The sequence below is a fragment of the Muscardinus avellanarius genome (genome assembly GCF_963383645.1).
Source record: "Muscardinus avellanarius genome assembly, chromosome: 1".
NCBI classification, from domain to species: domain Eukaryota; kingdom Metazoa; phylum Chordata; class Mammalia; order Rodentia; family Gliridae; genus Muscardinus; species Muscardinus avellanarius.
This window is the reverse complement of record NC_137786.1, coordinates 97,845,217-97,858,658: the sequence shown is the minus strand read 5'-3', so window position 1 is coordinate 97,858,658 and position 13,442 is coordinate 97,845,217. Positions and strand designations below refer to the sequence as shown.

Here is a 13,442-nt window from a genome sequence, read left to right as displayed (position 1 = left end):
AAATATCAAAAAGTGTGATTATCATCTCTGGTTATGGGTTACTCACCTTGGGAGATTTTAGGGAAAAAGAACCATGTCTGAGTTCTAGTCTCAGATTCTGATTAGTTCATTTGAAGTAGGGTCCAGGTACAGCATCTTTTATAGTCCCCTGAGGAGAATCTGTTATGAAGCCAAATTTGAGACCTACTGGTCTGAGGCATCAATCTGCAATATTTTCTGACACTAATCTTGGTTTCTATAACAGAAAGAAAAAAATGGAAGACCTGTCTGATATTGCTTCTTTTTCAACAAAACTGAAAAACACTCTCATCCAATACCACAGCATTGAAGATGACAAGTGGCGAGTTGCAAAGAAAACGGTACATTAGTTCAGTTACTTATTTCTTATATTTGGAGCCTATCCAGTGAGTTGGATGATGGCTTTCAAAATTATATGAAATATATGGACAAGAGACCACCTCTTTGAATGGACGTGCAAGATATGTAATTGTGCAAATAGCGTTGGTGGTCATCTTAAAAAGGAAGAAACTTATCAGTAGTAATCCTGTACTGCTTTCATTAGCTCTTTAAATATTAAGCATGACAAATAGGACCATGACAACTAAGGCCTAAAGAACAGCCTCTGAATCAACACAGAAAATGATCATTATCAGTTTAAGCGCATAGAGTAGGTAAGAGTTTGGAATCCTTTCAGCTGTAACAGCAAACCTTTGGGGATAGCCCATCAGTATTCTTTATCAGTATGACTTCCCAGACTGTCACTTGGCTGAGTGATCTCAGGGACAAGCCTGAAAGCTAGGACTTTTGTAGTTCTGGTTATTTTGTGCTCAACTTTTGCTGATATTCAGAAGTTACTTGAAATATTGGGGAAAATATGGGGACTAATTCAAGATAACACAGTCGTAAAGAATGTGAATTGTTAATTTTTTTAAAGATATGAATAATTTAATCATATAATAAAATATTTAATGTTTCTATTGTCATAGTCTAAATGAACCAGTAATAGTAAATAGATGGCACTGGAATGAGACAAATAATGTCTGCTATGACAGTGCCATCCCTGAGTCTTACAGTATTTAAATCTCATCACACTACTACGTATCTTTTTAAAGTACAATGTGATAACAAAAGAAATCTCTGAAAACTTAAGCTTTATTTTAGTGCAAAGGCAAGTACTGTAAACTTACAAAATTGTCAGTTTTGTGTCTGGTGTTCTATGTAATTATCACCATGTAATGTTTTATGTTTTCTAGAAAGATGTAACAGTTTGGAGAAAACCCTCAGAAGAATTTAATGGATATCTGTAAGTCCTTATAGTTTTGTGTAGCTCTTAAAGCACCTCTAAACTTCATATGTATGCATGATCACTAAATGATCATTGCTAAGAAAATTTAGCTTTCGCTTTTAAGATTTTAACTTTCTGAAAAGCAAATTGACCTTATGAATTTAGAGCCTTAACGATGTCCACCTCCTTCATGACTGAGTTAGTGGTGAGGAGGTCATAAATAATATCACATGGCAGATAAAAATCTGAATTTCTTAGCATAGTGTACATGACCCTTTTAATAGTCCACATTGCTCAGTGCTATCGTATGAAGTATTTTAGGAATTTATCTTGAAGAAATCATCAGGAAGCTAATAGTGACTTTAATATGCACTGTTTCATTGCAGCATTAATTAGAATATTAAAAATGAAAAACCCGAATAATCAATAGTAGATTAAGAGATATCTATTATAGAATATTGTGTAGCCTTTGAAATTATGTTTTCAAATGTTATTTAATAGCATAAAATGATAATGATATAAAGTGAATAAAGTAGAATACTAACCTGTATGTAGCACAATGTGGGTTTATTTTTAATTTACATTTTTATTATTAAAATGTTTTGACTTAAGACCAAATATTCATCTTTAGATAGTATTATGAACGATTTTTTTATTTTTCTTTTTTAGTGTTTGCTTATAGTTGAACATGGATTATTCCTATAACCAAGAGAAATCTATTGGGGTTTCATTGGTTTTTTTTTTTGATACTGAGGAAGAACCCAGGGGCAGTCTACCTCTGAGCTACACATAAGCCCTTTTTAAAAAAATTATTATTATTTGTTTTGAAACAGGCTCTCATGAGGTTGCTGAGAGCCCGCTAAATTGCTGAGGCTGGCTTTGAACCTATGACCCTCCTGTCTCATCCTCTCAAGTATCGAGATTACAGGCATGTGCCACCATGCTCAGAGGCAGATTTTTTTTTTTTTTCTGTACCAAAGATGGAACCCAAGGACATTCTACCTCTAAGCTAAACCCCAGCCCTGAGCCAGGTGTGGTGGTGCACGCTTGTAATCCCCACGCTTGGGAGGTGGAGACAGGAGGATCGCGCAGGTTCGAAGCCAGCTGCACTGGCTTAAGAGACCCTGTTTCCAAATAAAAATATAAAAAATAGGTCTGGGAGTGTAGCCCGGAGGTAGAAGGGCTTCCAGAAACCCTAGTACCACCAAAAATAAATAAATAAATAAACCCCCAGCCCTATTTTTTTTAGTCTTTTCTTATTTTTGAAACCATCTCACTGAGTTCCAAGGGCCTTGCTAAGTAGCCCAGCAGATCTATTGTTTTTTTAAAGCCAGTGGAGACAGTTGCTTTGTGTAATTGGAGCAGAGTATTCACATCTTTAAGACTCAGCCCTTTTTAAAAATGAAATTGCTGGCTCTACTTAGTGTATACAAAATGTTCTGAAGTATAATATTAAAGATAGTGTTTCTAAAAAGATGAGTTGTACAATATTTATGACAAAGACAAGGAAACTGAAGTTTGATTCAGCATTGTAAGCAAGTGTGGAAATTAATCCTTTGGTTCAGTAGTTCCCAGTGGGGGTTGAAAAGTGTAGAAAGTATCAAGGGAACACTGTGCTTGGAAATTTGAAAAGACTTCAGAGAGGAGCTAATATTTGAGTTGAGATGTAAAGGAAGAATAGATATGTCTTAGGGATGAGGGCTTATTCCTATTCCAGGCAGAGGGAATTACATCTGCTACATAGATGAGAAATACTTTAAGAATCTGATTTCAAGAACTAGGAGTTGTGTCTGTACAACTGGAGCATAAAGCATGGGGTGAGGAGAGCCCTGTCTGAAGGGTTAGTGAATCCTAAACCCAAGGACCTCAGTGTTGCTTGCTCCTGTCCCATCCTTGCTTCCCAGGTCTTCACAGGAGTTGGGATTTACCCAAATGATATTGTAAAAGATGGAAATGAGCAGGGAGAGCTTGAGAAGAGGTTTTAGCTAAGGGTCCAGGGCCAGCTTCCTAAGAGTTCCTCTCAGATTGTATACAATATATTGTAATAATATATAATTTTCTAGGAAGAAATGTGTCTTTTTAAAGATTCTTAAAAGGATACATGTTCAAGAGAAGTAGAAACTGATAAAGTGTTGAGTTGGGCAGAGTACAAAGCTAAGGCAGGTAATGGTTGAAAAGATCAAAGGAATGTGAAAGAGATTTATTTAATGATGCTGGTGTTCCTGGTGGTGATGACGATGATAGTGGTGTTGATAGTGGTTACTAGCATGGATTGAGAATGAGATAATATTCTAAGCAATTTGCATTTAGAAAGTCATCTTGATAAGAAAAAAAAACAAACATGGTGATTGACTGGTTCTGACTGGGAATGAGCTTAAGAAAAAAAATGAGTCTAAGTGGAATTCCAGATTTCTACTCTATTTGGCTGTATTAATTTGTGTTGTCCTGCCCCCAGCCATATATCCCCACCCCCAATTAGAGAACCCAGGAAGGAGGAGTAGATTGAGGATGAGGGAGATGTTTGGTTGGAAATATTTTTAAGATGATTATAGCTTAAAATGCTTAAAAAAACCAAAATAATTACTGATAGAGTTGAAGCCAAACTATCTCATATTTCATCTCCCTTTTTTCTTACTCAGAGGTAACTACTATCCTGAAGTTGTATATATTATTCTTGTTTCATACCTTGATCATATATTTATATGTCCGTGAACAATAAAAAGCATTATCTGATATAATTTTTAAATGTTCATTCGTGTTTGTGTATTATGGAAAGTAGTACTGGGGATTGAACCCAAGCTACCACTGAGCTACACCCCAGCCCTTTACCTAAATATTTAACTTTGAAACAGGGTCTTGCTAAGTCATTGAGGGTCTCACTAAATTGCTGAGACTGTTTTTGAACCTGCAATCCTGCTGTCTCAGCTTCCCAAGTAGTAGGAGTGTCCTGCTCCCAGAGTGTGTGTGTATTTAATTTAGTCGTTTGTCTCTAGTTTTTTTCCATTCAGTATTATATTCTCAAGATTTAGCTATATCTACTACATAGATCTACTTTTTTACTTCTATATGAATTTACCACAGTGTATTTATCTGTGTTTGCAAGTTTTCCTGTTGGTTTTCAGGTTGTTGTCAGTTCTTTTCCATAAAGTACAGTGCTGTACCTCAAGTTCATATTTCCTTATGCATAAAGATTTTCTTTGAGTCTTAGGAACGAACATCACCCAACTTTACTAAGTATTGCCAAATTGCTCTCCAAAGTAGCAGTTTTCTCCTTTCATAATTGTTATTAAGTTTTTAATGTGTGCCAGTCTGAGGGGTATGACTAAGTATGTACTGTCTTTTTTCATTGGTTTATAGGAATTATTTGTATGTCACTTATAATAATTGTTCGTCCATTTATATGTATGACACATATCTTCTTTCAGTCAATGAGTACTTTTAAAAAAACTTACTTATGTTTTCATGTATGGTATGCACATTTGAAATTGTAACTGATCTTTTATATTATTTATGATTTCTTTAAATATATAAGTCTTATATATTTAAGAAATTCTCCCATATTCTGAAATCACAAAGATCATCTCATGTATATTTTTCTCAAAGTTTTACATTTTTTCACAGAGGTATATAATCTATCTGAAATTAATCATTTTGAGTGGTGAGTGTGGATCCAGGTTTTATTTTCTGCATAAAGTTAACTATTGAATCTTAACACCATTTATGGAATAGTACATTTTTTTCCATTTAAATGTAGTGTTACCTTTGAAATATGTCAAATTTCCATACATTCATAGCCAGTTCCTCAGTGTCTGTTCCATTGACCTATTTTTCTATATCTTTTTATTAAAAAGCTTTAGAAAATCAGGGTAAAATACGTATATATAAATACATTTGAGAATAACTGAAAAAAAAGAGTAATATACAAAATAAATGAAAGTATTATTCTATGGACTGGTTTTAGCTGTATAATAACATGAAGGAATACTATGTTCATGATGACACATTATATAGCCTTTAGTTCTCTAATCAAATTTGAAGACAAAGGACACATTTTGATAAAAAATAATTGTTGAAACTTAATTTATCAGGAAAGTTGGTATTTACCCTCTTTTAAAAATGTTTTTACAGCATGTGGTGGCACACACTTGTAATCCCAGTATTCGGGAGACTGAAACAAGAGGATCATGTTTCATAGACAGCCTCAGCTATTTAGTGAGGCCCTTTGCAACTCAGCGAGACAAGTTTTCATTTTAGTAGTATTTACTCTTATTTTTCTTTCTCCAGCTACAAAGCCCAAGGTGTTATAGATGACGTTGTCAATAGTATAATAGACCATATACGCCCAGGGCCCTGCCGCTTGGATTGGGACCGCTTAATGACTTCATTGGATATCTTGGAGAACTTTGAAGAGGTATCTGTTAGAATCATTCCTTCAGACTGTGTGTGTTTGTGCAGGTTTTGTTTTGTGTGAATATGTGTGTGAGAAAGAATATGCATGGTGTTTGTATGCAGTTACGATCATTATATCCATTGCTTTGAGAATAGTAGTTAGAGCATAGATATCACAGGGGAATCATGTGCTGCCTGTTACAAAGCTTAGATTTCCTCATATTAACTAGTGAGCGTTGGGGCTGAGTTTGTTTACCACAAGAACCCTTGCTGATTAAGAAAATCTTTAGCATCTTTAATTGTAAGACTTTAGTTAAGTTTCTAAAATCTAAAATTTTGAAAGCACTGCCATCATATTTACTATCCAGCTGAATGTATAAATTTTCTATTAATATAAGTCAAAATTAAAGACCAAGATAAAAATACTACCTTTAACAGTAGAGAACTATAGAGCAAGTAGGGCTTGTTATTTTTATATTCATGTCCTACCATTTTTGAATTTTTTATTATAATAAACAAATAATTATTATAAATAATAATTTTATTATAATAAACAAATAATTTCATACTGATAGTATTTGTGAATTTTTAATCATCAGTACTATAAAATAGCCTTCCCATGCCAGGCATGGTGGCGAACGCTTGTAATCCTCCCGCTTGGGAGGCTGAGACAGGAGGATTGCGCAGGTTCGAAGCCAGCCTCAGCTGGCTTAAGAGACCCTGTCTCCAAATAAAATATAAAATAGGTCTGAGAGTGTAGCCCAGAGGTAGAGGGCCCCTGGGTTCCATCCCCAGTACCACCAAAAATAAAAAAATAAAATAGCTTTCCCTATTTCATGTGGAATATTGTTCTACTTATTATTATATCTATTTACTGGTTATAATATAGTATAATATGATACAGATGATATGTTTAGAATATAAAATTATATATTATATAAATCATATATAGTATATAATTCATTTATATTCTCTATATAATATGTAGAAAAATATTACACATTAATGGAATTAGTTATTAATCTCTTATTAATAAAGATTTGGAGACTGAACAATTTATATCTGTTTATTTTGATTATGTATATTCTTTATGTCCATATAGTAGCTGTGAAATTTAGAAAAGAAATTCAGAGCTGTCAGAATCACTCTAAGAATTGCTATTACACTAATAAAACACTTTGAATGAATATTAATTTTATTATTAGAGATTGACTTAAGGTACATGAGTCTATATGTGTATTTGCTCCAGTAGTAACGCCTATGTCTTGCCTTTTTCTTTTTCAGAATTGCTGTGTGATGCGTTATACTACTGCTGGTCAGCTTTGGAATATAATTTCCCCAAGAGAGTTTGTTGATTTCTCCTACACTGTGGACTATAAAGAGGGACTTTTATCCTGTGGTAATAATTTTAAAACCTTATACTTTCTTTGAGTTTGGTTTGGATATTTAAATTTTTTTCTATGTGTGATATATTTTTAACCCTCATAGTTATTACTAAGATTTTTTTTTTGCAAATGCTAAACCTTGTAGAGTAAAATAACAATATAAGAAGAGTTTCAAAATCTTCCTTGTAAGATTTTGTTCCCAGTTATATGATATGCTGTAGGTCACAAGTAGCAGAAATGGGTCACATGATTGCCTCTGAGAATGAGATTCAGCAAACATTTTCTTCTGTCACTCTCAGAAAACATCTTAGTATAGATAAAGAAAAATGGACTTGACATATATTAGAATATTTTTTCTTCCTTGAGCTGTGTAGTATTTCTCATTTTATAATAAAAAATACTACCATTGGAACGATTCTGTTTTCTAAAATATGTAGGTAAAATAACATATGTATAGTATACACTTGAGTTTATAGGTAAAATAATTTATAATAGTGTATGCTTGAGTTTATAGTTGTAGGTAAGCATCTACTTGTTTATTCTTCACTAGACTTCCCTATTTCATGGATTTAGTAGTGCCTATGGGGAATAGTTGTGGTACGATAGATAGATTTGATTATTGGTGCCTTGAAGCCTGGGTGCTGCAATCAAGATTTGTAGTTTCCAGAGAGAGTTACTAAGATGACATGATGTCATCTATTTAGAAGGGATTAGAATTTTTTTCATTACCTTTCTACCAATCCCCCATCAGAATTCTCCTTAGTAATTATCTATTTTCTGCCATAATCACTCTTAGGGCTTAATTTTCATCTACGTGGATAAGCAGAAACATGTTTAAACAATAAAAATTTATAATATTTTATGAGAGTTTTAGAGAAATGTCATTCACTGCTATTAATAATATTATTTTAAAATTACTTTGTAGGGATAAGTCTTGACTGGAGTGAAAAGAGACCAGAATTTGTTCGTGGATATAATCATCCCTGTGGCTGGTTTTGTGTGCCACTCAAAGACAATTTGAACCAGAGTCTTTTGACAGGCTATATTCAGACGGATCTATGTGGAATGATTCCTCAGTCAGCAGTAGATACAGCCATGGCAAGCACTTTAACCAACTTCTACAGTGATTTACGGAAAGCCTTACAAAAGGAATAATGTGTTCAAACTTGTAGTACTGTGATTCTCTGCTTGGCATTTTCCTTAGCTGTATGGACTGTAAAAATTATTGATGCCTCTGTGTAGCCTGTAGAAAAATTTGGGATATGTTTGGTCTGTTAGTACAGTATTTTATTTTTTTAGAATAAATGCCCTAAGAGAGGGCATTCAATATTCTTAAACTTTTATTTGTGCATTGTTGGTATGGCAGTGTCTAGGAGTAGAGAGGATGACAGAAATCCACAAAGAAGTAGAAGTAGTTATTTGGTCCAAACAATTCACAGAAATTGAATTCTCAGTATGAATGTTTTGGCTGCCTAGAAATTAGAGTAAGCACAAGCTTCATGCTTTCATGCTATTTTGTGAAATCTTTTGTAAAATTTTAATATTTTTGAAAGTAAATATTAGTGCTTTACTTTGGTATGTTCTCTGAGTTTGCCAATAATTTGAACAGAAGAAAAAAGCTCTTTTCTATATTTTATAAAGGTGAACTTCATTGTCCATTGACATGTACTATTTTAAGTATTGAAAAGACCAAAAAAATAAGAATAGAATAGATATCATAGTAACTACAGGGACAATTCAAGTAGGATTTAGTTTTGATATCTAGATCACATTCTTTTATAATGTCTTTAAAAACACATTTGTAACTTTTTGTGCATTTTTTGGGATTCTGATTAGCATTTATGCATGAATATTATAGTACAGAAAATTACCAGAGATGCACTGGGGACACCACGCTGACTGAGCAGTAGTCTGGGTTGTATGAAATTGCTGGTAGTATCCCTTAATCACCAATAGAGAATCATCTCTAGAAAGTCAAATTAAATGAATGTTTCATGTATGTTTCAGTTTTAGAAGTATCACCCAACTCAAAAAGTATTACAAGTTGTATCATAAACATTCACAGCTGTGGTATAACTTCAGTCTGGAACTATATAGCAAGTGCATTCTTAGACTTACCTGAAGCCTAGATGACATCAATATTCATGAATAATTTTAGCATTCCAGTTTATTCTTTGGCTTTTGAACTAACCACATAGTTTACTTTAAAGATGGAAAGTTGAGGCAACTCAGTGGGTCCATGCAAGTCTTTGTATGTGCGTACAGGTGTGTGCATGTGCACACATCTCGAAATCTATCTCAGTGTTCAGCGTCAGTTCTTCATTTGTTAGTGTGACTGTTTCTACTATCTCCTTTTTCTGTTTTTTTTTTTTTTTTTTTTTTTTTTCCTAATATGGGATACAGTGAGCCCTGGAAATAATTCCATGCAAGCAGGCTGCAAAAAAGCAAAATGTATATAATGATTTAACTGCATGAAGGTTTGATCTGTGTTTTACTTTATTATGTTTTTCTGAGTGTAAAGAAAGACTAAGTTCTTTAGATGCATTTTGACAAAGTCAAAGAGTGAAACTATTTTCTTTTTCTGTTTTTTTTTTGTTTTTTTTTTTTTTGCTATTGGAGATTGATGGTGTTCAAAAAAGAAAACATTTGATATATTCTCTGAGTGAATAATCTCTTCTGTAACAAGAAAAAAAAAACTCAGTGCTGTAGTCTTTGGAGTGTTCACTGGAAATTGTTAAATGTTAATTTGACCTTATCTATTTTCCTTCATTTGTTTTTATTAGTAGGATACAAGGTCTCTTCTGTTTCAGTATTTTTTCCAGGATGGAGAAGTAGCATCAGTGCCCAACTTTGGTAAAGAATTTGCAGCAAGATAAAACATAGAGTAATAAGGGCTATTACTGCTAACTGCCCCTTCTTGCTAAGCTAATTTGCCTTCTGTTCTTATTGACTTATTCCATCAGTAAGTGATCACATAATTCACCGCTGAACATAGACATACTGCAGGTAAAATGACCCTCATGGAAAAACTTTATTGAGTCATATGATGAGTTAGAAATTATATGTGAATCACCTGAAATTTATATATATATATATATATATATAGGTTCTAGATACATTTTAAACCTTCTGGACTCTAGCTGTATATGTTTTATTTTATATAATTATATTGAGATATAATTTATATAATAGATACTTTACCCATTTAAAATATGTAATTGAGTAATTTTAAAAAATACATTTACGGAGTTATGCAACCTTAACCGTAACTCAGTTTTAGAACCTTTTCATCACCTTAAAAGATACCTTCTTTCAGTTTGCAGACTCATGTAACCAAAGTTTATTGCAGTTGCCAATATAATGATGATGAAAAGCATTATACTAGGTCTTATTTGGTTTTGTTTCTAAGAAAACAGATGTGTGTATGTATGTGATTTTAAACTCAGGAACCTTATGATAATGTATTAAATGTTATGTCAAATGTCATCAGAATATATAAGTTTAGCAATGTGGCATAGGATTAATATTAGCATATACTTGAGTTTGTTGCTCTTCTATAGCATTGCCATAGGATAAAAAGTAATGTAAGCCATATATATGTAAGTATTTTTAGCCGACACATTAAAAAATAATAAACAGAGGAAGTTAATTTTTATAATATATTTTATTTAACTCATTATATCCAAAATATTATCATTTTAACCTGTAATTAATATAAAAATTGAGATAGTTTATATTCTTTTTTTGTACTAATTCTTTGGAATGTTGTATATATTTTGCTGATTTAGACTAGTCCCATTTTAAGTACTCATTAGCCACATGAGTCCTGTGGCTACTTGTATGAATAGCACCGTTTATAGTACATGTATTAATTTGTCTTGCTGTAAGATGAAGTAGACAATTTTGTGAAGTTACTCTCTTAAGCAGAAATGTTTTCTAGTCTCTAGAGCCTTAAAGGCTTGCTAAATAGGATATCTGGGCTTTAGAAATAAACTAGTAATTTTCAATAAAACAAAAATTATTGCCTCAAAGTATTTCCCTTTACTTTTGGCAAGGCAGTTGGAAATGTGAAAGAATATAATCCACTGTGTTATTATGTGGTTGATTATTTTCGGTAGTTTATAACTTCTGTGTTCTACAAAGTTGTATCTGTAGGAAATATTTGAAATAGTGCTGTTTTCAGTGCATAGTGGCTATTGTTAAGGAAGATAGTTTCATACAATAAAATAATTTGTCTTAAGTGATACTTTAACAAAATACTGCTTTGTGTTGATAACTCTTGATTAACCCTTGAAGTTTAAAACAGTTCTCAGCAAAAATAATTGTGTTATAATTGTGTTAAAAATAATGTTCTGCAGTTAATCTCCTGTATAAACTGCAAGAGTTTTTATATTAGAATGTAAATGTTAGGAATCTCTTTATCTCAGTGTTCCTTGAGGTTGAGTATAATTGAAATTGTAGATTTCCATGTATAAAATTATGTCCCAATTAATAGAATTTTCTTTTTCTTTTCCCTTTCACTTCCCTCTTTCACTCCTAATTTAAGGATGTTTTATCAACACTCAGGCTGAATTAAATTAACATCTCCAGCTAAAACCTGTAATTGAGGTTGCCTCTGGAGAAGACAGAAAACACTACACAATTTAAGTCCCTAATTGCCTATTGACCTTTTAGTTCTGAGTAATTCCCTTTGATGTAGATAAAAGTTTCACCTGTTTACTCAGAGCAGACTAACATCCTTAGAATCAGGTGTTAGATTCAGTTTCTTTGAATGAAATGGATACATAGCTTTCTCAATCCCATAGATAAACTAACAGAGCCCAGAGAAGCTAATAGAAAACTGTTCTTGCCGGGCGTGGTGGCGCACGCTTGTAATCCCCGCGCTTGGGAGGCTGAGACAGGAGGATTGCACGGGTTCGAAACCAGCCTCAGCTACTTAGTGAGGCTCTCAGCGACTTAGTGAGACCCTGTTTCCAAATAAAATATAAAAAAGGTCTGGGAGTATAGTCCCGAGGTAGAAAGCCTCTGGGTTCCACTCCCAGTACCACCAAAAAAAAAAGAAAAAGAAAAGAAAACTGTTCTTGACCATTAGAATCTGTGTCATATAATTGTGTAGTATATCTTTTATATCTTTCTTTTCCCTTGGTTTTGTTTTTTGCAGTGCCTCATGCATGCTAGGGAAGTATTCTACCACTAAGGTATATCCAGCCCCATTAGAACTGACTCAGTTTCTAAAAGTAGGAGGTGATGGGACCTGAGCATAGAAGAAACTAGATTAATTCCAAAGCACAGGGAGTTGAAATTATAATTTCTTCATTACTTCATTGTTTCCAAAGATTTTACATATATACCTAAATATTAAATTCATCTCTTGCAATTTAAGAAAAGCTATACTGTACATACTTTTAAAAGAAGTTTATTCTTTTATGGGCAATGTATAAAAGTAGAATATTTAATAAGACAATAGAAGCATTTATTAGTGTAAAGTGTACATTTATTTTTAAATTGCAATAAAATATATCAAATAAAATTTCCAGATGCTCTTGTAATTGATTATTGATCTTGTCTGCATAAACTCCTTTAACCTTAAGGAGTGACTAAATATACTTCCTGAATAATTACAAAAGAAAGACAGAAACCTGGAAAACAAACTTAACACATGTGCTATTCTGTCAGTGTCTCATACTCGTCACAATACTGCTGAATCTTTGCTATTGTCTTAGTCAGCTTTCTATTACTACAACAAAATACCTTGGACAACTTATCAGGAGGAAAATTTGTTTTGGCTCACAGTCCTGGAGGTTCCAGTCCAGAACCAAGTGGCCCCGTGTTTTAAGCCTCTGGCGACAGCAAGGGCAGTATATCATAAAGGGAGCATGTGGTGAAGCAAACTGTTTTATCTTCATGAGTCAGGAAATGAAGAGAAAGAGGAAGAGACCAGGGTGCCACAGTCTCCTTCAAGAACATGCCCCCTAGTGACCTATGGACCTACTACTAAGCACCACCTCCCTATTGTACCAAGCCTGGGACCAAACCTTTAACACAAGGACCTTTGGGGGACATTTAGCATCCAAACTGTAGCAGTTAGGTAGCCTATATTAGTCAATGTTCTGTCCATATTATAAGAACATATGGTCAGAGTTTATTGTATGCATGCTTATATAATTGTGCTAAATTGATTAGGGATTATTTATTTAAAATTACGGGAAGAAATTACAAAGATACCCATGAGCTATGTTATCAGAAAGCAATTAGGAATGTTGTGGTCAGTATATAATAGAAAACATGATTATAAAGTGGCTTAATCAAATAGGGAGTAATTTTCTTCATTTAATAAATCTAAAGCCAGGTGTGGTGGCACACACTTGTAATCCTAGCCTTTG

The 13,442-nt window shown here is 33.3% G+C and overlaps 1 protein-coding gene across 1 annotated transcript; it reads left to right on the top strand.

Moving 5' to 3' along the window:
• Positions 1–248: 248 nt before the first annotated feature.
• STARD4 (StAR related lipid transfer domain containing 4) lies at positions 249–8,214 on the top strand (the record flags this gene model as incomplete). The annotated part of the gene is made up of 5 exons (XM_080704784.1): positions 249–359; positions 1,254–1,303; positions 5,570–5,696; positions 6,959–7,073; positions 7,985–8,214. Exons 1-5 carry the CDS (start codon positions 255–257, stop codon positions 8,212–8,214), a joined length of 627 nt encoding a protein of 208 aa, XP_080560910.1. The 5' UTR covers positions 249–254.
• Between the last annotated feature and the right edge of the window lie 5,228 nt (positions 8,215–13,442).